The 22,353-nt window shown below is 41.1% G+C and overlaps 1 protein-coding gene across 2 annotated transcripts in view; it reads right to left on the bottom strand.

The window, feature by feature from the left end:
- Nucleotides 1–2,642: 2,642 nt before the first annotated feature.
- Nucleotides 2,643–22,353, bottom strand: part of LOC141917853 (methyl-CpG-binding domain protein 2) — a 41,556-nt gene continuing 21,845 nt past the window's right edge. Inside the window, exons 4-7 of one of the 2 annotated variants that reach the window (XM_074811444.1) lie at nucleotides 14,522–14,612; nucleotides 13,512–13,689; nucleotides 5,192–5,333; nucleotides 2,643–3,122 (exon numbers count right to left, since the gene is read on the bottom strand). In XM_074811444.1, coding sequence (XP_074667545.1) covers nucleotides 5,204–5,333; nucleotides 13,512–13,689; nucleotides 14,522–14,612 — 399 coding nt within the window. In that variant the 3' untranslated portion in view covers nucleotides 2,643–3,122; nucleotides 5,192–5,203. Of the gene's footprint in view, nucleotides 3,123–5,191; nucleotides 5,334–11,986; nucleotides 12,424–13,511; nucleotides 13,690–14,521; nucleotides 14,613–22,353 lie in introns of those variants that run through there. The other variant, XM_074811443.1, reaches the window with a different exon arrangement.

Genomic DNA, 22,353 nt, shown 5'->3' with positions numbered 1-22,353 from the left:
CATTTAGTTTATTTTGACACCTGCTTCTAGATGAAAAAGTGCATTTAGGATTTTACACAACTGAAGCTTCTATTGTTCGTCAAATTACTCTTAAGAGTACCAAGCTAAACTACACTAAGACGACCAAAACATTAGCCAAAATTATTAATAATCTACTTTTTTAATGGGAATGATGAAAGTTGTTAATGAGGAACTCAAATTCAGCTGGCAACGGCGAGGCAGTGTAGGGGTGAGTGTGCCCGCCCCCACCCTGCCCAGCTGAGGTCTGGGGGGGCACAAGTTTGCCCGCAGCAGCCGTGAGGCAGAACGAGGGACCCGAAAAGTCTTTTCCCATCCCCTCTCCTGTGACGTCAGACTGCTCCAGTTAGCATGGCGAGCAGAACAGATCACTAATTTTCAAGCCCAGAGGCAAATACCTTTAACCCAGTTTTGTCTAGGATTATTTCTCCCTCCCAGGAAAAAAGATGAGCCCCAAAAATTTGTTGTTTCATGACTTTTTGCAACCCGTAGAGGAGCAAACTGTAAGTCTCTCCTTCCTTCCCCAAATACAGCAGCAGTTTTCAGGCAGCCCCTCAAGCCTGAGCCCCTCCCATCGCAGGTAACGACCCCAACACTAAGCTACAGCACATCACGTGTCCTCTCCCGCCCCCAAATTTGCAATTATTTCCTCAAAAGTGGAATGGCCTTCGTTAGGAGCCTAAGGAATATCCCTGTACGATGCAGGGCATGAGGGCTAGCACATACCGAGGGGTGGGGAGGTGTTGAAATGTGGAATCCTAAATCTTGGCTAACCTGTAACCACCACCATCCCCATCACCAGTTAACCAGTTAAGCCTCTGTTCACAAAATAAGAGCAGTAGTTGTCCCGGACCAGGGTTTGGAGTTAAAGGCCAGTGATGTCCTTCCCTCGCTATGGTCTTGCTGTTTTCCAGATTGAAAAATACTATTAAAACCAGAAAATCATTCCATTCGAAGCTGCTCTGAGGACCACTGAGCCAGCACTACAGTGGAGTAAATATCCAGCTTTTTAGTACCAAAATACACTTACTGCCAACAGAAAGGCTTCCATCAGAACGACAATTTTGACAGAAAGGGGATGAAAGCATTAGTAGAAAGTCTTTTGCCAAATTTGAGTCCAAACTTTGGAAACTTCTTGGGTTGTAACACAAAGTTTTTTAGTTTTGACAGAGAACATCTCTTCATTAAAAAATGAGAGGCATTTTCTTCCCCCGAGGCTTTTCAGCTGCCTTCAGTAATAGTAGCTACTCACTAAAAAAAAAAAAAAAAGTGATGAGGCATCATTGAGAAATAAATCAACAACACGTTAAATAGTGTCACAGTACAGTCCGGACACGCGCTACCAGGGGTTTTGTATCCAGGACCTGGACAACCCCCCGGCCCCAAGGGCATGAAGTGTTAATATTGGTGTCATAAAAAGCAAAAAAACTACAAGGCACAGTTAGACAGTTACTATTAATTTTTCTTCTGTAAGAAGCTGTATCTGCTTTTTGCTCTTATATGGAATATTAGAATCGGAAAGAGCGTTTTAAAGCCATTTCTGTGCTGATTTTACTGCACTTTATAGTTGTGTGAAGAGTAACGTCCTGGCATTTTCATCCCTAAAATAAGACTGGGTTGTACAGCTACGCAGAAGTCATCCACACCCCCGTTTGTGAACTCTTTGATCAGTAATTACACAACTCTGGAATTAGAACAAGCAGAAATTCTTCTTAAATTGAACCGATTATCGACGGTGATGTGTTTTCACTCAAGTTCTACTTTCTGAGTTTTATCCATCAAACCTTAACGTGTGTTCTGAAGAGTCAGTAAGCAGCGCAGCACACACACATTCCCAAAAAGCAATCTGCACGAAACCCACCAAATCAGGATAATCTGGTAACAGGCTCTGTTCTCTTCTTGAGGAGAGGGTTTGATCACTCCCTAATCTCTGACCAGGCTGGAAAAGATCAAAACCGTTAATCTCTTTTATTCAATTATATCCTGAAGGAAGCTACTTCAGAAAAATGACAATTTATCTGGATTCCCAGCCCAGGAAATCCTGCAGCAAGACCACCCATCTCTCCACTTTGCCTCTTGTGTAGACACAAGACTCCAGAGGCGATGGAAAAGCTCCCCCCCCCCCCTCTACTCATGGAGAAGCAGACGTTACTCTGACCTTGGAACTACTCTGACCTCCCAGGCAATTTCGACTTTAAGTCACCAGGGAAGTTAAGCAAAAGTTTTTTGATTATTTCTGAGTTTTCTGATTAACCCACCTCACTTCACAGAAGCCTCTGCCATGCCGTAGGCTGTCCCTGCTCTGTCTAGGGAGGCAGAAAGAAGCCGGAGTTGGTGCCTGCTGCATTCTGCTCTGAAGACACTTTCCTCACAGTCTCCCTCTGACCTCAAAGCAGAACTCTGTAAAGTCGTGCTGGCTACTTATTTTTAGCAATCTTCTTTCTCAGAGGAAATAGGCAATTGCACTTCACCTCGGCCGAAACATCCCCAACAGCTCCGAGTTCTGAGAGATTTCCTGAGGCAGCGCTCGGGGCAAAGACAGCGCTTGGATTTACGCCTTTCCTGTGGAACACTGAAATAAGAGCAGTGACACGCTTTGCTTACTCTATCCACACCACAACGAGTTTTCAACTGCTTGGAATATAATCATTTATTTATCTTTACAGTGATGACGGAGAATGTACAGGTGTTCTCACCCATAGGTATAAAAATCTGTTTATATACAGAGTCACAATAATCTTTAATTGGGAAATCATTCTGTTCTTGTGATCCATTCTTACTAAAAACCACAGGAAAAACAAATATTTAGTACAGGCAATATAATTCCAGTAGGTTTGCAACCTGGCATCAAAAGCTCAGCTTTAGATTAAGGGTAACGTTCGATACTTAAAAAAGGACTTTAAGTCATAGGACACAAAATAAAGTTGCTTTTCAAATAAGATATATACATCAAAAATAGGAGTCTAAAAAAGGCATTGGTTTTAATGCTATTAGAAAGCTATATAAATGTGCATGGGTCCGTTTCTTCTTATAACGAAAGACCGAAGGAGAAAGTGCCTCTGTCTTTTAGGAAGTTCCTCCTGGGATAAGTCAGTTAGAAGTACCTGGAAGAGAGAAAGAAATAACCCCCGTTGGCAAAGAAAAGGCTGCTGGTCGCATCAATTCGAGGGCTTTGCTGGAGCGGTTACAGCTGTGGTTCAGTTCCACATGAAGAGAAAACTATAAATAATTCCAAAGTGGGCAACAAAAAATTAATATGTCAGAAGATCCTCAGTTGGGAAGAGTCCCACAGATGCCTCGTTACTTTTTCATTCCCCACACACGCTCCTGGCACGTTACCCAGGCTCTTGCAGTGCTTCACGACGGCCCTAATTTTCTGAATTCTTGTTTTTTAAAGACAGCATCATGTGTGCATGAAAAGTTTCTTAATATAAAAAGATCATACTCAAATGTTAGTCCGTATAAACGGTAAAAAACCTTGCACCTCTCAAGCTATTTTACATTAACTAATCCACCTACTCAAAAATCTTCTTGAAGTCTAATTAAAGCCACTAGAGCAAAAAAAAAAAATGGTTTTATAGAACATGTAAATGTGTTGGCTACGTACAGGTTAATAGCTCACGAGGCCACAAGTTGAGGAAACTCAAGGTCTACTCACCCAACTGATTTCTGCAGAGACCACAGTACCAGTGCAACAATAACCACTTCCAAGGACTCTGTTACAAAATAATTCTTTTATGCTAAATTCAAAAATTCAAAATGACAATTGGATTCTAAAACGGCAAAGGTTTGAAACGTCACATCTTCAAACAATGTTCTTTATTGACTGCCTTTAAAGTTATCCATAATTAGACTTTTATAGGAGAAATACTTAAGGATTGAGAGTTTAATAGTAAATAGCTGTAACTTAAAGTAATTAAGATTCCAGAAGCCTGGAAAACATCAAGATTACTGGTCTGTTAAGTGAGCAGTAACCAACACTGGCAAATAGCTCTTGTCCACAACTTAAAGCTCAAATTACCCTTTATGTTGCCCTGACACTCAGTAATAAGAAACATGAGTGTTCAGGGGCAGGCGGGTACATTATAAATACATTTTGCTTCTAATTGTAAGAATTTACTCAAGCAACACGCCCTTGTACCTGAAGCAGTTAACCTAGTGCACAGTCCAGATGCTGAGTGTCAAAATAATTATTTTGAATATATATATTCAATATATATTCAATAATATATATATTCTTCATCTAGCAGGGAGCTAAACCGCCGTGGAATTACCACTCTGCACTGCGGGTTGAACACCAGCTGGAACACTCAGCAGCCTTGATAAAGCAGGTCACAGCCTGGAAACTTCCATCCTATATCTGCAAGTTACCTGAACGTAGTATCCATGGTTTTATAAAAGTTAACTCCTTTGTACCTGTCAAATAGGGAATATATATATTCTTTCCCCTTGTGGGTATTAACTCCAGAACAAAAAAAAATGAAATTAATTCCTTTAAAATTACACAACCACCTCCAGACAGAATTCTTAGTTGTTAAAACTTCAGCTAACTCTGTATGAAAAGGTCAGATCTCAAAGCTCTGCACTTTCATAAATGAGCGCTACGTGCTCGGTGGAAACAAGAGACTGAATTACCTTTCTTCTGCAGATGGTTAAAAAAAAAAAAAAAAAAAAGGATTTTTGAAGGAAGTCTTTGGCAAATCCACAGAGCAGTACTGTAAACAGGTATAAAGATACAAGAGGATGCCTTGGAAAATTAATTTGTAGAGGTGTTACCCATTTAAAAATAAATAGAAAAGTTTCAGGAACTTGTTACGTGGTTTTACTAAATTCAATTTTGAAGAACAGAAAAAGGATGGTTATTCTGATTGCTTTACCCCGGTTTCACACCAAGTGCCAGAAAACAGACCTGCAACAGTTTCCAGAGACTGAGTCTTTGCTGTAAAGGATGGAAACCACTGCTGGTGACCTGCGTAGCACTTCATGTGAGGATTTTCCTGTCGATATATGCAAAACCACCCTCATTTTCTGCTGCTATAGGGCACGCCAGCTAACACACGTGCAGAGAGAAAGCAGGACTGCTTGTGTGTGATGCACTACAGCCCACCGAGCGACTGCCGCGTGCCTGCCGGCAACGGGGACGGGGAAATCTCACCCAGGAGCTGGGACTCACCTGATTTCTTTTTTACGCTTCATCTCCATTATCCATTTCTACATCTATATCTTTTGTTGTATCAGCCGCCCGTGACAAAATGTCTGCCATTAGTGCTTCCTCCAGTTTTTTACGCACTTGTTGCACCCGCTCTTCTTGTTTTCTGAAGGGAGAGAAGGGAACAAGGGGCAGAAACGTCAGTCCTTCAAGTATACTGCTAGGCTGCGGGCGTAATACTTGCATAAAAAAATGACTCAGGACTGGTTTCTCCACTCTTATTTTAACTGAGAACAGAACACAATAGAATAGTTCCAGTTGGAAGGGACCTACAGAGATCATCTGGTCCAACTCCTGACCCCTCCAGGGCTGCCCAAAAGTTAAACCCTGTTGTTAAGGGCATTGTCCAAACGCCTCTTAAACATAGAATCACAGAATCATTCAGGTTGGACAAGACCCTTGGGATCATTGAGTCCAACCCTCAGCCCGACTCTACAAAGTTCTCCCCTACACCACATCCCCCAACAGCTCATCCAAACGACCCTTAAACACACCCAGGGATGGGGACTCCACCCCCTCCCTGGGCAGCCTATTCCACTCTCTGACCACTCTTTCTGGGAAACATTTTTTCCTCATGCCCAGTCTGAACCTCCCCTGTTGCAGTTTAAAGCCGTTCCCTCTTGTTCTGTCACTAATCACCTGTGAGAAGAGACCAGCACCAACCTCTCTACAACGTCCTTTCAGGGAGCTGTAGAGAGTGATGAGGTCTCCCCTCAGCCTTCTCCTCCTCACACTAAACAGTCCCAGCACCTTCAATCTCTCCTCACAGGATTTATTCTCCAGGCCCTTCCCCAGCCTCGTTGCCCTCCTCTGCACTCGCTCCAGCCCCTCGAGATCTCTCTCGTATTGAGGTGCCCAAAACTGGACACAACACTCCAGGTGTGGCCTCACCAGTGCAGAGCACAGGGGGACTATCACCTCCCTGCTTCTGCTGGTCACACTATTTCTAACCCAAGCCAGGATGCCGTTGGCTTTCTTGGCCACCGACAGGCCTGGGGCAGCGACCGCTTTTCTAAACCCTTACTGACTAGTTCTGTTACCTCCGCACGCACACGGGCACACAGGTACTAGAACTAAGAGCACCCTGAGCCACAAACCCCGCTGGCTTGGCGTGCATGGTTTAATTTCTCTCATCTAGAGACAGGAGGCTTGAATGTGAGATAGAATCTTCCACTCTCAGCTTAGATACTTGAAAAGACCAAGCTGAAAGTTAACGGAGCAGTTTCCCACTGGACTATCTTTGTCAGACTGGCTTTTTGCTTTTTTTGGCAGAGGTATTTTGGGGTAGATCACTGAAAAAATCACAGCAGATTCCCACCACGAGCATTGTAAAGGAGATCTGAGGCAGCTTCCCTCTCTCCAAGCGTGAGGGTGTGTACCCCAGGAGCACCTTCCCAGGATGGTGGGGCACTGAGGAGGTTTCTAAGTGCTCAGTGAACCAACTCCAAGTCCCACACGCTGCGTGTGTGGGGGAAGAACCTCAACGAGCTTCACTCTTTCCATTTATTTATTTAAATACTCCTACCCCTCTATTCAGTCTTATCCACCAGTCAGTGATGTATTTAAGATGGCAGCAACTTCTGCTGAAACAAAGGTTTGTTTTCCTGGGGGAAGTTAACTCAAAATATGACCTTGATATCAATATAAATTTGAGATGTTTTGAGTCAATGTTTAGTCGGAAGGTAATATTTAGCTTTCAAATGTTACCAGAACACAAAAAGTCCTCTTTTGAAGTTTACCTAAAGGAATACAAATTTCACATCACGCCCAGAGGTCTCGCACATGAAAATCCATGAACTGTCAAACCAATGTTTTCCAAAAAAAGAAAATCTTTAAACAAAATATCTGCCTAAAAATGGCCAGAACTCATCAGAAGCAGGCAGAGGAATTCATTCCTTCGTGCAACAAACTCCCTGGGGCTATTTAAGATGGCAGGACAGATACAAAGAACGTGGAATCTTAGAAGAGCAGGAGTGATATCCAACACCCTCCACAGAAGGCAGAGGCCTCTGAGGAACACCAGCTTCTAAGGCTATTCAGTTCTACGGCCGCAACCACTAGCTAAAGGAAGGGAAAAAAAAAAAAAGAACAAGCTAGCAGAACTTGTTTTCTATCTTCCAGCTGTTTTCTATCCTTGTTTTCTATCTTCAACATACAGCTTACTGTCCCAAAGATCATTCTAGAATGATCTTTCAAAGCCCTGGGGCAGAGAACGGAACGAAACCAAAGATGCCTTATCTTTCGCAGGACCTGTGACAAAGGAGAAATAAAAGTTAGAGTAGCAAATTCACTATTTGTTAATTGAATGAAGACGATGCCGAGAGCACACATAAGCTGAAACATAGGTTTTTAAAAATTAAGTAATAAAAAGTTGCTACCGTCTCACTGTTGGAATACATTGTGAACTGGCCAAAGCCTGTGGAAAATAAATAATTGAAGTATATTTTATTTTTCCCCTCTTTGGCATTAGAATTCTAAGACAGTAGGATCTTTCCACAATCCACAGCCTACACGCTCCATCGCAACAGGCTTCGGACCACAGTCAACAGCCATTTACACCAGGAGATCCCTTCCCTGGATTCCTGGTGGTTCCTTACTCAGGGCTAATTTAGGCTATGATGATAAATACGAACACTTAATGAGAGCACTTTTTAAAAAGGGCCTGTATGACCAAATCAGAGAGAAGAAAGCTGCTGGAATATCTTTATAAAGCTCCCCTTTTGTGTGCAAAGAAAATTGCAATGAACTGAAACACAGTAAGAACGTTTCCCTACTCTTACAAAGAATGGAATGGAAATGTTCCTTCAACATGGTTCTGGTCACTGGGCATTTTAAGTGTATCTCCTGGAAAAGCCCTGAAGTATCACATATCCATTGAAGATATGGGAATTCATCTACCCCCACCCTTTGTCCAAAAAGTCACAGGGCATTTAGTCAGCCTTGCCCACTCAGTAACCTGAACAAAGCCACAGCTGAGCTGGGAGAGAACGGAGGCCCCTTCCAGGCTCTGAATGTTTCATAATGTCAGTGTGGATCAGAAAATGCGCTTGCCAGAAAGCACATGAGACGTTAGTCTGGAACAACCTTTCTTGGTGCTACAAGGTCCTTTCCTGCTCTTCTCTTCAGTGGGTTTGTTGTCCAGACATGGAATCTAACCTAAAGGCCAGCAAGTATCTTATATATCAACTTTGAGGAGTTGGGCACAAAACAATCATAAGCTTTACCACTTCATTAGGCTCCTTTATTTGAGATCTTCTTTTAAATGTACGGAACTATGTTGAGGAAGTTTTGAAAAACATATACCGAAACATAAGCTCAGCCTGGCCTAGATTACAGAACCATCATCCTGATTTGTAACAAGCCTCCTCCTACCATCTTGGACACACGACTGCAGTATTTAACTGTCACAACACCCACAAGTGACAGCTATTTTTCTGTATCTCGGACTAACTCCTAAGGGCCCAGGTTCCCTCTTTACAGCACAGGTGGCCTTCTCCAGAGGTTACTCCCAGGTCTTGCTTCCCAAACTCACGCAAAGACGCAGCTTTCCTCAGTTATCTCATTTCCAAATTTTCAGCCAGCTAGTTGATCAACCAGGGAGCAACAACCACAAAGTAATTCACGGCAGTCCCAGTCCTGAAGAGCCTGGTCTTCTAGAAGAGTTTTTAAAGATTAAAAAAATAGCTCTTTTTATACAAGTAGCATGACTTCTACCAAGAGTGAATGTTTAAGAGCCAACAGCAAGAACACACTACTAATAAAAAGTGCTCATCCTTAACACTGAGTAAAACTCTAGGACTTAGAGCATCTCCATTCAATTTGATTAATTTGACTTCTTAACGCAGTTTTTCACAGCAGTATTAAGTAAAACTGTCTTAGCCCAGTAAGTCGAGAGTGTTAGCAGCACTGCCCACAAGTGCCCACTCCTCGTTACCGGCCCTCAGCCCTTCAGCTCCGCAGCACCATCCTGGCCACGGAGCTCCCACACGACAGCAGCCCACTGGCCACGGGCTCTTTGTGGCCTTCCTCCCAGCAAGACACAACCCTCCTCCTTTAGTTTAAGTGCTCTTGCCTTCAAAAGGAAGCTAAAATTAAAGACATGTTACTCCTAACACAGAAATCCACAGGCCCCTAACTCCAATTCTGAGCTTATTTTCAGTGGAGAACTGTTTTATACAACAGGATTGGGTACAGTCTGTGCTCAGGTGATTTCCTTAGTGCTTAGGATGATTTTATTTGTCCTTACTACTGGCACTCTTCTCAGGCCACACAACTAAGGGATGTGTCCATGCTCTAAAGAAGTGTGATCCCACACCGCTGTATGCAAACAAACCATGATATTGTGCCAACCTCCCCCCTGATTTCTCCATTTTTCTATATTGCTAAACCTATGGATTTGATTTAGTTCCTTATGTTTAGTTCCTAAACAAGAGATAAAAATTTGTAAGTTTTGTTTTCTTGTCAAATATTGAAATAAACATATTCCATCAAAACACGTTCCCATTTGAAACCTGGCAGGACTGTATTCTGATTGAAGAAATGCTGCACCAAAATGCTCATTTATATCATTTAAATGCTCAGATCTAGCTGAAACTGTAATGGTATAAACTGCCCATCTCCCTTCAACTACACCAATCATAAATTAAAACTAATTCACTATGTCCCATTAAGAATAGGAAGTTTATATATAAAGTTCCATTTGATTTAGTTCCTTATGTGCTGGTGCTCTGTCATCAAAATAAAAAATTGCATATAGCTCTACTAATAGCATTTAGCTGCTGCAGAAACACAGAGGTACCTTTACACGTAGGATGGGTGTCAGATTAGACAGGAAAAAATCCACAGAACCGACCTGTTCCTTGTCTGGACACCAGTTCCACCTCCCCATGTGTCAGGAGGGAGGTAACACCCCTTTTCCCCTGCTCTTCCAGCACATTCAAATATAGCATTTTTTGGAGACACTCTAATCAAAAATCATTACCAGAAGTGCTTATAGTAACATTTACTCTGTTTTTATGAAAAACATACTCTAGAGCTCCTCAGCAGCAGGGATTCCAGAAGTCTTCCACTACCCAGATCTGAGATGCACTGCTTGAAAGGAGAATTAATTACTAGTGTGTTGATTCTATTTGCTGTATTATATTAAACTTGGGTTTAGGGGCATCTGCTAATTCCCCCCCACACATACATCTCTCCAACAGATCACTTCCAAGAGATCTTTCCCACCTCCTCCTCCCTCAGCAGAAATTATCCACTGTTGAGACAACATACTCTAAATGGTACTGAGAAATTCTCAGGTGCCTCGTTACTGCACTTCCCTGACATATCTCTATTAAACTCATCTTTAGATCTGGGGTCAGAATGTTTCTCTCGTAGCCAAGATTGATAAGGATTATTTAGGGTTTTGCCTCCCTGCAACACACATCACTTTATCTCACAATATTCTTATTCCTGAGGAGAGCTCAGACTGTGGAAACATTCTCAATCTCTCTTTTTCTTCCTTTGGCACATTACAAGTTCTTGTGGCTTTGGTCTGAAAGTGAGGTTTGTATAGGATACGGAGGAATATTGTGAGGGACTAAGCTACAGCTGACTAGCTTGGATCAAGATTCATATTAAGATTCAGACATTCTTAAACCCATGCCTGACACTTACAGAGCATTAAACTTGAATTACTCCCCATTCCTGTCTTAAGGTAAATAAAGCTTAGTTTTTGGACAGCTTAACAGGTAGTTTTCTTACCCACTACTGTGCACAGCATGACACAGCCAGGCATAGTACATTAATTGTTTAGATTTGGTAAATTTAACAGGTTGTGGCTACCCCTATGAAAAAGCAGAGGTCCAACCGCCATGCTACTGGAAAAGGGCGACTGCCAAGACAGCTGAGAAAGCTCAGGAACAAAACCTGCTGGGTGATGGTAATTGCTCAGCACAGAACCTAGACTGAGCAAGAGAAAGAGCTGTTGAAAACTGAAAGGTGGGATTTTTAGAAATGACTTGGATGCTTTAGGAGAAGAAATCCCCTCGAAACTATAAGCTTTAGAAAATCCCACTAAAGAGAGAGAGAGATTTGAAAAGAATGACAGACTGGACTATGAAGCAGAACAGAGCTGCGAGTCAAAAATGAATTTTATAATATATTGCAAAACTTCATCCACCTAAGCACAACTAGAAAAAACCAATCCACTTACTTGTTATTTTCAGAAGATACAATTCCCCAGTTCATCCCAAAAGAGAGAAACTGATTAAAGCATTTATCTAGCAGAGACACAAAGGTTGCCAGCCTTAGAGGAAATGGAGGCACCTCAACAGTGCAGTTGCAAAGAAAATAACTAGATGCTGGTCAGGAAAGAGAAAGCTGCAAAGCAGCAGTCTCAAGATAAATGATCTCCCAGACTCAGCACAGGAGGAGACAGTTCCCAGGGAATTCTAAAAGCCTGCCTCAGGAGGCTAAGATTTGGATGTGGAGACCACCAGGAACCACACCATACTCATTTTGCACACTTACCTTTCGCAGGACTAGCATTAAGAAGCCCAGAATTATTCAGAAGGTGGATCCCACAACTGAAAATAAAATAGGTGCGTGTCCCTAGCGACAAGGAAGCATGGTTGATTCTTAACCAAGCATTTATAAGAGGTTATTTAACGTTTTCCCAGTGAATGTGCTGAACCAAAAGAGGAAATTTTGCATTTTTCTCTGATTACAAAGAGATTTACCGTTATTACACGACCAGGAATTCTTCAAGCTAAACACAAGTCAAGCTGACAGCAATTTTATTAGATGTAAACACCTGCTGTGATCTCCCTGAAGAATTTACAGTACAAAAGAGTAGATGCTGGCACCTCACCAGCTATCCCCAGTGGCAAACTCTTCCTTACCATTACGTACATTCAGAAAGCAATTCTACCGCTTTCCTCAGCGCTAACAGGTGCTGTACTCTGATATTACTTCTCCATGCAACGTGCTTTCTGGGTGGTTTTAAAACAAAAGCCAGCTTCACACAAACAGTACGAAAAGGTAACATCTAAAAATATTTAATCCTTTTGGAGTGAGCTGCCTACAAAGTCATGAGCCAGAAGAGACACCGAACCAGCAGCATATTCATAGAAGTAGAGCTGCTCCAGGTCAGAATCCGTGTCCTTCTTGAGTTGCCAGGACTGACATCAAATCCAGAATCTCCTTTGTAAAAACAACTGCATGACCGATAAGACAAAAAAGGAATTTTGTTTCCAATAAATAATAAACCTTGTCAAACATGCTAAGAAAGTTTCTCATTCTGCCCTGTAACTTTTTGTAGGAAGGCAAAAGGAGTTTACCTTCTGAAAGCATTTCGAGTTGATGTTTAAGAAAATAAAGTAAACCCCTCAGTAAAGGACTGGGAATCATAATCATAATAATAATTATAATAATTATACCTTAACATTAGCCCTGCAGAAGCTTCAGGTAGCCATCTAGGGCTTAGAAAAAAATGTGATAGTAGCAGACTTTGGTGTCGAGTGAGTTCCACCAAGTGGCAAGATCCAAGTTTGGTCTTCAGATTTCCTGTTGAAACCTTCAATTTAACTAAAAATGTGATACTAAAGGCAGTGTTCATCCCACGTGTTGATTCACGCCAAGCAATACTATCAAACTGGATGTCAGGATTGTGTCCTGCCTCTTGCCACACTCTGGCAATTAAGCAATGCAACAAGAAATCTCCCTCTTTGCTCAGTCCTAACCTTGAAATTCAGTGCTGAAGCCCCTGTTTTTAGTACCCCAAAAAAGGATGAGTTTTTCTTTGAAAAGAAGATGAACAGTGCAGCTATTAAAAAGCAAAATCTTTGCCCCTATGTGAATAGATCGATCTCATCGTGCTCTTCATATCGTAGCCCAATCTCCCACTTTAAGAGAGTGTATTAGCCACAAAGCTATATGCTATAGGGGAATATTCTTATTTTTCTTTGTTGAAATTGCTTACTCTTTAACTGAGATCAACAAATTAACTTGACCAAACCAGAAATGGGAAGGAAGAAAGGCAATATTGATCATGACTATAGCTTAATGTTTAGGGCACTCTCTTGGGAAAGAAAATGTGGATTATGACTCATACCTTAGTAAATAATTTATAGTAGTATTTTGACCACAAAATAAAAAAACAGGGTTTTATTTTTTCAAGTTACTGAACTAATCAACAGGTACAAGAAAAATGTTCACACTTCTCTTCCCTTTTCTCCAGGACTGCACTGAGCCAGGAAGGAATCTATTTTAATTCAATTTACTTTTTGTTTTACTAAAAACTTACCTAATGTCATCATCTGTGACTATGAAAGCTTTGCAGAGGGGCTGAGATGTGTTCAGCCAGACGGCTGGGTTCTTCTCAACGGCCGCAGAGAGCTGCCCCGTGATGGGTGCAGAACTGGTGTGCAAAGCACTAGCAACAGCTGATAACAGGGTATCGTCGTTGTTACCGGGGCCGACTCCTACGAGAAAGATAATTGAAGAGTTACCAACCACATTTCATGCGTAACTTCCAGTGGCAGAGCTCTTCTCAGTTTGTAAAGTTACGTAGGCTCGTGGTATAAGTGCCACTGGATACGTGATGGTCTAATCTAAACAGTTAAATGCAAGTTATTAAAAATGGCTTTGTAATAGCACAGCTCTCATTTTAAATCAGCATGCCAAAAGGCATCCCATTTCTAAAACCGGTGAGGTTTTCTGCTTACACTAACAATTAGTCTTAGGTTTATGGTTGGACTAGATGATCTTCAAGGTCTTTTCCAACCTAGATGATTCTGTGAATTACAATAGCATCAATTTTTTAATCACGATAATCCCATCATAAATTTATCAGTCACATATTGAAACAGTTTCTTTGCAGCTTCATGGTATTAATCCACACCAGCACAGTCTTTAACACTACACTGGAGATTTTTACAACACTCCAATTCCCAAGAAAACCTCCCAAGCAGTGGAACAAAGTTATTAATTGCAAATTATGACCTGAACGTATTTTAGATCAACTCTCACCAATAAAAGTGCAGTTCTAAAGCGTGGTTTATATTAACTATATAAATGACCTAAAAATAAACATTGTTTTGGAGACTGAGGTATTTTCTCAGCAAGAACATTTACAATTTCAAGTTTACTTAACCACTGCACGGTTTGGGTTGGAAAGGACCTTAAAGATCATCTAGTTCCAACCCCCAATCTGACTGTAAACTGCGAACTTGTTAAGAGCATCAAAAACTCTGTCCTTTTTAAGCACGAACAACTGTGTGGATCTGAAGCAACTGCAGTAAGTGAACACAATACCTTGAAGACCTTTAGGTAGCTCCATGGATTTTATGATTTGTTCGCTGACATCTGATGCGCTGAGGCCTTGTAGCCTCTTCTCCCAGAAAAGCTGAAAAAGAGAAAACAAGATTGCTCATTAGAAAGAATTAAAAAATAAAGAAATGAAGTAGCTACGCCACTTCAGACCTACGCTGGCTCGACGGCCCGGCCCTTTCCAACACTCTATAGATCTCTTGGCTTATCTGGAAATAGAATCAAATCTTTCTGTTTTTAGGAAGATACATGAACTAAATTCACATTCATTTTACTTTCTATTGCTCCGTCTATTAGCTGGGAACATATTTCCATTTCTCACAGAAACCAATTTCTTGACCTAAAAGATCTTTGTTTAATGATACCAATTTCCCCACTCACTCCTATCTTACTGGTCTGAAGACTGATCTTGAAGTTCTGGGCTGGAGATTAGCAACACCCATTCTTTAAATGGGCCTTTTCTATTTAGCAAGATCATGGTGAAAGGTCGTTAAAAAGTTGATTTCCATTCCACAGGAAGTTCCATTTAACAAATAATCTTAATAAGGAGGTAAGCAAGAATGTAGCTATGCCATTTTCTGTGAAAAGGGCATTCAGAAATAATTTGATTTTTCTGCAGGATATGGGGGAGGGCAAAAAAAAAAATAATCTATTTCTTTTCAAGCCTGTAAAATTTAAGACAAAAAGACAAACAGTTATTCTCATTCCCAGGACATTCTTTGTTGCAGGTGGGTACCCAAAAGCCTCAGTTTAAGATGGGGCTTTCAACTGTCACATTCTGCTCTAAAACTGGAAGTGAAACAACTGGAGCACCCTCTTTCATCTTCTGTGGAACCTAGATTGCTAGTCACATGGCATCATAACCGATCCTTTTTCAGAAAAAAAAGCCATTTTTTCAGTTACAGAGGTCGTAAAGGCAAAGGGCAACAAAGAACATCAACCTTAGCATTAAGGGTATACTACCGACTGAATATAAAACACAGTTATGCTACAAACCCCACGATACTCTCCACAACATGCCTGCACAGCTTTGTAAATCAGTAGGTTGAATGATACTTGTTCTGCCTGAGAGGTTACTACGTCATTTTATAGAGATCTATTTATTTTCTGGACAACAGGACACATTTGTAACCAAGTTTAGGTCAAAGTGGCTTAGAAAACCCACACAGGATCACCTAAGTAAGCTCTTCAACTTTTTTTTTTTTTGCAAATTCTGACTACATTTCACACGATCTTGACACCTCCGTGATTGGACAGCTTTTTAAAAATACCTGTTGCCACTTGTGTCTCGTTTTACTAGAGCCACTTAAACTTCAAATGCTTCCTGTAAACTGATACCCTGCTCTTAACTAGTATTAATTTTCAACATTCTAACCCAGGTTTGAGCTACGCTGTTAGTTGAGTATCAAGGCACATCTTTTATCCTGTTAAATATTAAATATTTAGTACCTCCAGTCATTCACTCCTGCTGTATACCACTACTGCTAAGCCCCCACCCCAAAAAACCACTCTAGATGTCTTGTAGCAGTCCTTACAGCTCCGTGGAGGAAGTGGCAGTGCCTTAAAGCTGTCCAGAACGTTGAAGAAATCCTTTGTTACAAAGGCAAAAGCAACAGCTCGCTAGCCAAACTCTAAAAGGAGTATCAGGATTCAGGAAATGAACTCAAAGTAAAATCCTATCAATTCAGTATTTCATCACTGGGTTAGCTTCCCATCTTGATAAAGTCTCTACAAAGCTTATTCCTGTTTTCCACCGTTAAAAGAATTCACCCTTCGTTCCCCTTTCCCTCTCCATTTCATCAACTTTTAGAGATAAACGAAAGGCTCCCCAACGCCACATCCAAGCTATGTTTTTACACGCTACAGGTAAACGTAAGAACAGCCCCTGTTTATTCGGGATAAAATTATATTGGTCTACAGCAACAAATACATCACCAAATACACTTTATTATTGGGTTTTGACTCTTCGGTTCCCTACTCCTATCAACCCCGTACACATCACAGAGGGAACAAGGCATCAGGAGAATGGTTTGGTTATAGAAATGTAGAAATACAGGAATGCAAATGCCTCTGTGGGAGAGAGAGAGGTGCTTGAAGAAGGACAACTCACACGTGAAAGCTTAGAAGATTTGGCAAATGTAACGCAACGTCGATGGCGTGGAGCTTCCACCACCAGCACTCGCTTGGCTCTTTAAGCCCCGATTGTGAACGCAGGGAAAAGTTTATACAAGTATCAACACCTCGGATGACTGTGAGGTCAAAGTCAGGTAGAAAAACAACACTTGGCTCATAGATACACCAATTAAAACAAGACTGAAGCGAAGCATATTCCCAGCGCAAAGCTTCCAGCACTGTGACATATAATTATTTGTAAACGACCACGATTGTGCTCCAAGTTTTTGTCTCCCCAGATCTCCACTGAGACTGCACAAGTCACTCTTACTAAATTTTTTGCTCAGAAATTAATCACATTGCTAGAGTTTTATTACATTGTTCGTTCCACAAGCCTTTATGGGTTCTTAGGAGTCCTCTCCTTTATCTTTTCTTGTAGTTTACTGAAGATTCTGAGCTGGACCAGACCTGGACAAGTATTTCCCCATCAGCTGCGCCAGGAGTAGCTATCAAGGGACACAGAGAGAGGGGAGGAAGCTGCTAATAAAAATTCAGAAAAAGCTCTTCTGTTCCTCTACTTACAAGATGAAGATGCAACCATTCCACAGCAATGAAATACGCACTCAAGCGACTGAAAAAGATCATGCCAGTCTTGATGCACAGAATATCTGAGGTTACAGCCCTAAAAATAGCTTGCATTATTTAACTTGCAACTCTCTCCTCATTAGCGAAACAGGGAAAAGAGAAAATAAAGCTCAGGTTCACGGGCTTTGTGCTGCGCTAAGCAGAGAAACAGGCACCTAAATTAGGAGCAATTCATAAATATCCTGACTGGTTTAACTGTTGGGCATCACCACAGCCTAGGCAGACTGCCCCCTGGCATTTGTCTCCCACCCAAAGTCATCTGGAGTTCATAAAACAAGAAACAGCCCCTCAAACAGCACAAGCATCTGCAGATACAGCCACTTAAATTCAGTAGGAATTCTGCCAGAAACAGAGGCCACCTTACATCACCTCACAATTAGGGGTTTCCTTGTCAAATGGAGTGAGTTATCCAGGCTCTGGGCTTTTCTCAGCTGAAGAACCCCCGGGGAGCAGGCTCATAGGGTCCAATCTTCCTTCCTCCTGCTGAGAAGGCACCAGTCCAGCCAGAAAAGCAAGATTCAGGCCTCCAGGAAAGAAGCATTAGCAAACATGAGACCCTGTTATTCAGTAATGAGAAGCCTGATGGGACCAGGGTAGGAAGGAAGGGGGGAAGAACCAGATTTCAAGATTCATCATGGTGATGCAGTGATATTTCATTACTCATGCAAAATGAATAACCACTCTGAGGATTCATCAGTCGGTTATTCATCCTGTTGGAGGATGAAAAATGGCTCTGTTTCAGTTTTGCTTGAAGTAGTGGTTAGGGAACACACACTGAAAAGAGCCTAAACCCCAGGTCCTTCATTTACTGATGTTTGAGCGTTCTAGATTCCGAGGGACCCAGCAGCCAAGTGCTCCATTTCCTAGGAAATTAATCAAAATGCATTATGCCAAAAGTCATCTCTTATGCAATAATCTCCTGCTGAGCAAGAAATGTATCCCTTATCACTCACACTTACTATCCTAAGGGCATTTTTCTTTTTTTTTTTTTTTCCCTGCGACAGAGGAGGCAGCATAGGAATGCAATGCCAAGGTCCCCAGGGCGGAGCAGAATTTTCACTTCCTCCTTGTTCTGCGACTCCATAATGGCAGAGCTGAACTACAGCTGTGCCTCTGAAGTTCTTTGTTTGGAGAAATATAAAATATTGCTTCCTCCAGAATTGTTTCTTGTCCAAGAAAAGCTATTTGTGACTAACGGTGAACTATAATCTAACCCGTAATCTCTGTAAAAACACAATCTCCTAAGCAACTATTATTTCTCATTCAGACAATAAAGAAACGACAGATTAGCCTCTCTATTGCAAGAGCCACCAAATACAAACATAATCGGAGCTGCCCCTTTTCCTTACATAAATAAAAGTCTATTTGCAGTTGCTCAAGCAATGGAAGCCTACAGGAAAATTTTGCTGGAAAGGAATCCATTCCAATTCCATTATTTTTAAAAGAAAAGCACATATGTTCTTAACATTCAAACATTCTTGGCGAGTGAGTGATTTATAGATAGTTCAATCAATCAAGAACCTCCAATTTCATCTGGCATTTACTCTTTACAGAGTATTGAAAATGCTCTAGATGTCAACAGAATGATGTATCTGACACGCAGAAGAAAGACCCGTGACTCTGCTGTTGGCGAGTTCAGAGATTTGTTTGATGAGGTGGTTTCTTCTCCTTAGACAGCTACAGGTATTTGCTTTTTAACTTGCAGCAGTAGTCAGAAAAAGCCACGCTCTCATTCAGAAGGATGATGGACACGGCAAGTTTAAGAGCGCCGTCACAACTCCAGGTAGCTGGAACCACATTTATTTCCACGCTGCTTGCAGACCCCTTCTAACCTGGTATGTGAGCTGATTAAAAGTTACTTGTGTCTACGCCAAATACAGGTGACATACCTGTACTGTAGTGCAGACACAGCCAGCCTGCCATTTTGTTACGTTTTAAAATATGTTTTAAAGGCTAAGTGAGACCAAAACGCCAGTTACCATTTGGGAAACTGCTCAAGTGACTGACATGGCAGGCAGTTTGATGAGGAAATATAATTAGAGGTCTTTTCAAAGTCTCCATGGAAGAGTTTAAAAGGAATGAGCATTTCTCCAGAAAACTTCTTTCCTCTTTTTATATCCAGTTGCTAAGTTGCTCAGCTCTGCTGCATCCATAATTGCCAATCAAAATTTCAGCGTTCCTTTAGTCGCCTGGGAGAGGGAGATGAAACTTAACAATCTCATTGGGTTCCTTCCATTCCTTTTTTTGATAATTCTAATAGATATTAACCAAGAAGCTTAAGTTTTCCAACCCTATCTAATTTTACATTCCAATCCTTTAAGTTGACCCACAGGAAATAAAATCACATCTATTTGACAAAATACAAAGTGCTAAGAGCTAAATATGTCTTTCCTGTTAAGAATTGTTCACAAGAAGACATACATAAAATGACATCCTGCAATTTTTCTTGTAAATTGGGCTTTTTAGACTGCATATATCTTGTGCCAAAAAATGACTATGGTCAGATTTAATTTGTCATATATAATCCTATTCAATAATGTATTACAACACAATCCACAGCAAATGTAACAAAATGACAATAAGTACAAAAGAGACTTTCAAATCAATTTTAAAGAGTATTTCTGGCTTACAGATAGATGATGTTAGAAGTAAATATATCAGGTTTATCTTAAGGTGTTTTTAAAAAGTAAATAGCCTCTGATTTACCCTAAGGAGGTTTTTAGAGGTGGTCGTCTGCCACAGAACTAGAGGAATCAGATCACGTAATATTAACCTGATTTTCTCAAAATAAGCTTTGAAGAGAAGGATGGCCTTCTTTCGAACACCTGAGGTATGTTTGTGGAATGTTTTTAGCCAAACGGATCAGGAAGATACCAAGATCAACGCTTTGCAAATTCAGCGTTATGATCACCACTTCCATAAACACCAGTTTTACCAGTATGGTTTCAAATATCCCTGTCACCCCCATCGACAGCGTACAACAGAATTAACTGGTGATCAGCGGGTCCTCAGGAGTCAAAGCCCTCTCAAAGCAGGTAGAGTACATTTGGGGCGCAGGGGTAAATGAGTGAGTTTTGTTATTTCCCCCCAAAAAGGACAATAAGCGTGGAACAGCGTGAACCAAGAAACTCTAAGACACAAAGAAGAGGGTAAGTGCTCTCCACAGGACCTTCTGGAGGCACCAAGTGAGCGTAGGTACAACGGGCAGGGATCTGTAAGAAAGAAGTTTGATTTGCAGCACCGTTCCATTTGATCCAGTCAGGTACAGGATGCTTGACAGGCAAGTAACTCAAATTTAAGTGATTACAGAAAAGATTTACTGCCTGGAATAGTCTCAGATAGTTACACGACTTCCTGTGCTTCACATTCACTCTTCTCACTGGGGAATACTCAAATCCAAACACACAAGTGGAACATGAATTTGCCCTGAAGTACTGCTACATCTAGTGGCCTTTTTGCTAAATAAATAGGAAAGAGGGAAAAAACAATGTGATTTTAAGACAATACTCAATGTCACTTAAGACGAAGATGACATATAGTTGCATGATTTTGTGATTCATCATTAATTCCAGTTTCAATTTCAGCTTGACTTCTTCAAATCCAAACCATTACCCTTAAATTCATCAAGAATCTACCATATTTTATCAAAACTTACTAAGTCTAACAGTGGAGAGGAGGCTAAAACGAGGGGGTTTGTTGTGTTTTTTTCTTTCCTTGCGGAGCCCACTAGCAATCTTTCAGGATTTCTTTTCTTACACTGGTTTATCAGTGGACTCTGCAAAGGGAAAAAACCCGAAGCCACAGAAATAGTAAGAAAACCTACCTCAAAGTAAGCTCATGGAGAGTCAAAATATTTTGAGCAGGTTGATACTTCAAAAAGAAACTTTAAAGCACTTTGAAGAAGACTGCAATTGAGGCTATCAGATTTGCTATTTAGGAACTTAGAGATACTCCTATCATTTGATTAGATATGAAGAATTTGAGAAATCTCTGTGGATTTATTGAACAAAGGCCACATAGAGGAAGAAGAGTGATAGTTAAGAGAAGTCTAATGAGTACCAGAAGACCCTCCAGAGCGTGCACGCCCAGCTCAAGTTCTGACACTACCTACTTGCAGGATTCTCCAGAACATTTCCATTTTTCTTGGGTAAAGTCCTCCACTCCGATAATCGGTATTCTAGAAAACCTTTCAGAATGGCTTTGAAAGCTTTAAGCTGCTGTCTTGCAGAGCTGTTGCTTGAAAAAGGCTCAGACAACCTCGTGACACAGAACCAGCAGTTGCCACAAAGATCTGTTGCTCTAATGCCAGATTTACCCATACGAAGATCACAGGCAAGCTGTTATTAGTTTATCTTTCCAAGAACTACCACAGGGTTTAGTGCTTAAAGAAGAGCTGCTGCCAAATATCTTCCCTGCCAACACCAATAAGCATGTCTTCTGACTCTCAGGTCATGAAAAAAACCTAGTGACTGCCAACAGAACTACACTACTCATTTATTTTCATCTCTACAGAAGGAGGCAGGCCAAAGAGAATTTTCTGGGAATTCTAGTCAGCCTGTCTTTTGAAAAGGGAGATACGATATAAGTGGATAAAGCTTTCTGAGATGGGTGTCTAAAACTACAGAGTTTGTGTGGTGCACCCATGAGCAAGGACTGGAGTTCCTCCATACTTCTGGTTGCTAATACCAAAGAAATATTGACAATGGTACGATGAAAATCTGTGTGTAAAGAAACCAGATGACTAGAAATTGTTTATGAAAGCTGTCACTTTGTTTAAGGTTCTCCAGTAACTGACAGCACGCTACCTACATTGAATTGCTTTTTTCCAGATTTTTTAATGAAAATTTTACTGAAAACTCACTCAAATTTTATGTAAAAACAACTGTAACAATTTATTCTCTCCTTTCCCCGAGTCTCCCACCTATGTCGATCATCACTACTCAGAAGGATGACAAACCAGAAAACAGCTCAAGGCAGCGTTCTAGCTTGGAGCAAAGCAAGAGTAAGACACACCAGGATTTGCTTTGCTAGATAAATAAGATTAACTATTACACATTCAA

This window comes from Strix aluco, chromosome W (genome assembly GCF_031877795.1).
Source record: "Strix aluco isolate bStrAlu1 chromosome W, bStrAlu1.hap1, whole genome shotgun sequence".
Lineage (NCBI taxonomy): Eukaryota > Metazoa > Chordata > Aves > Strigiformes > Strigidae > Strix > Strix aluco.
This window is presented reverse-complemented; position numbering and strand designations above follow the sequence as displayed.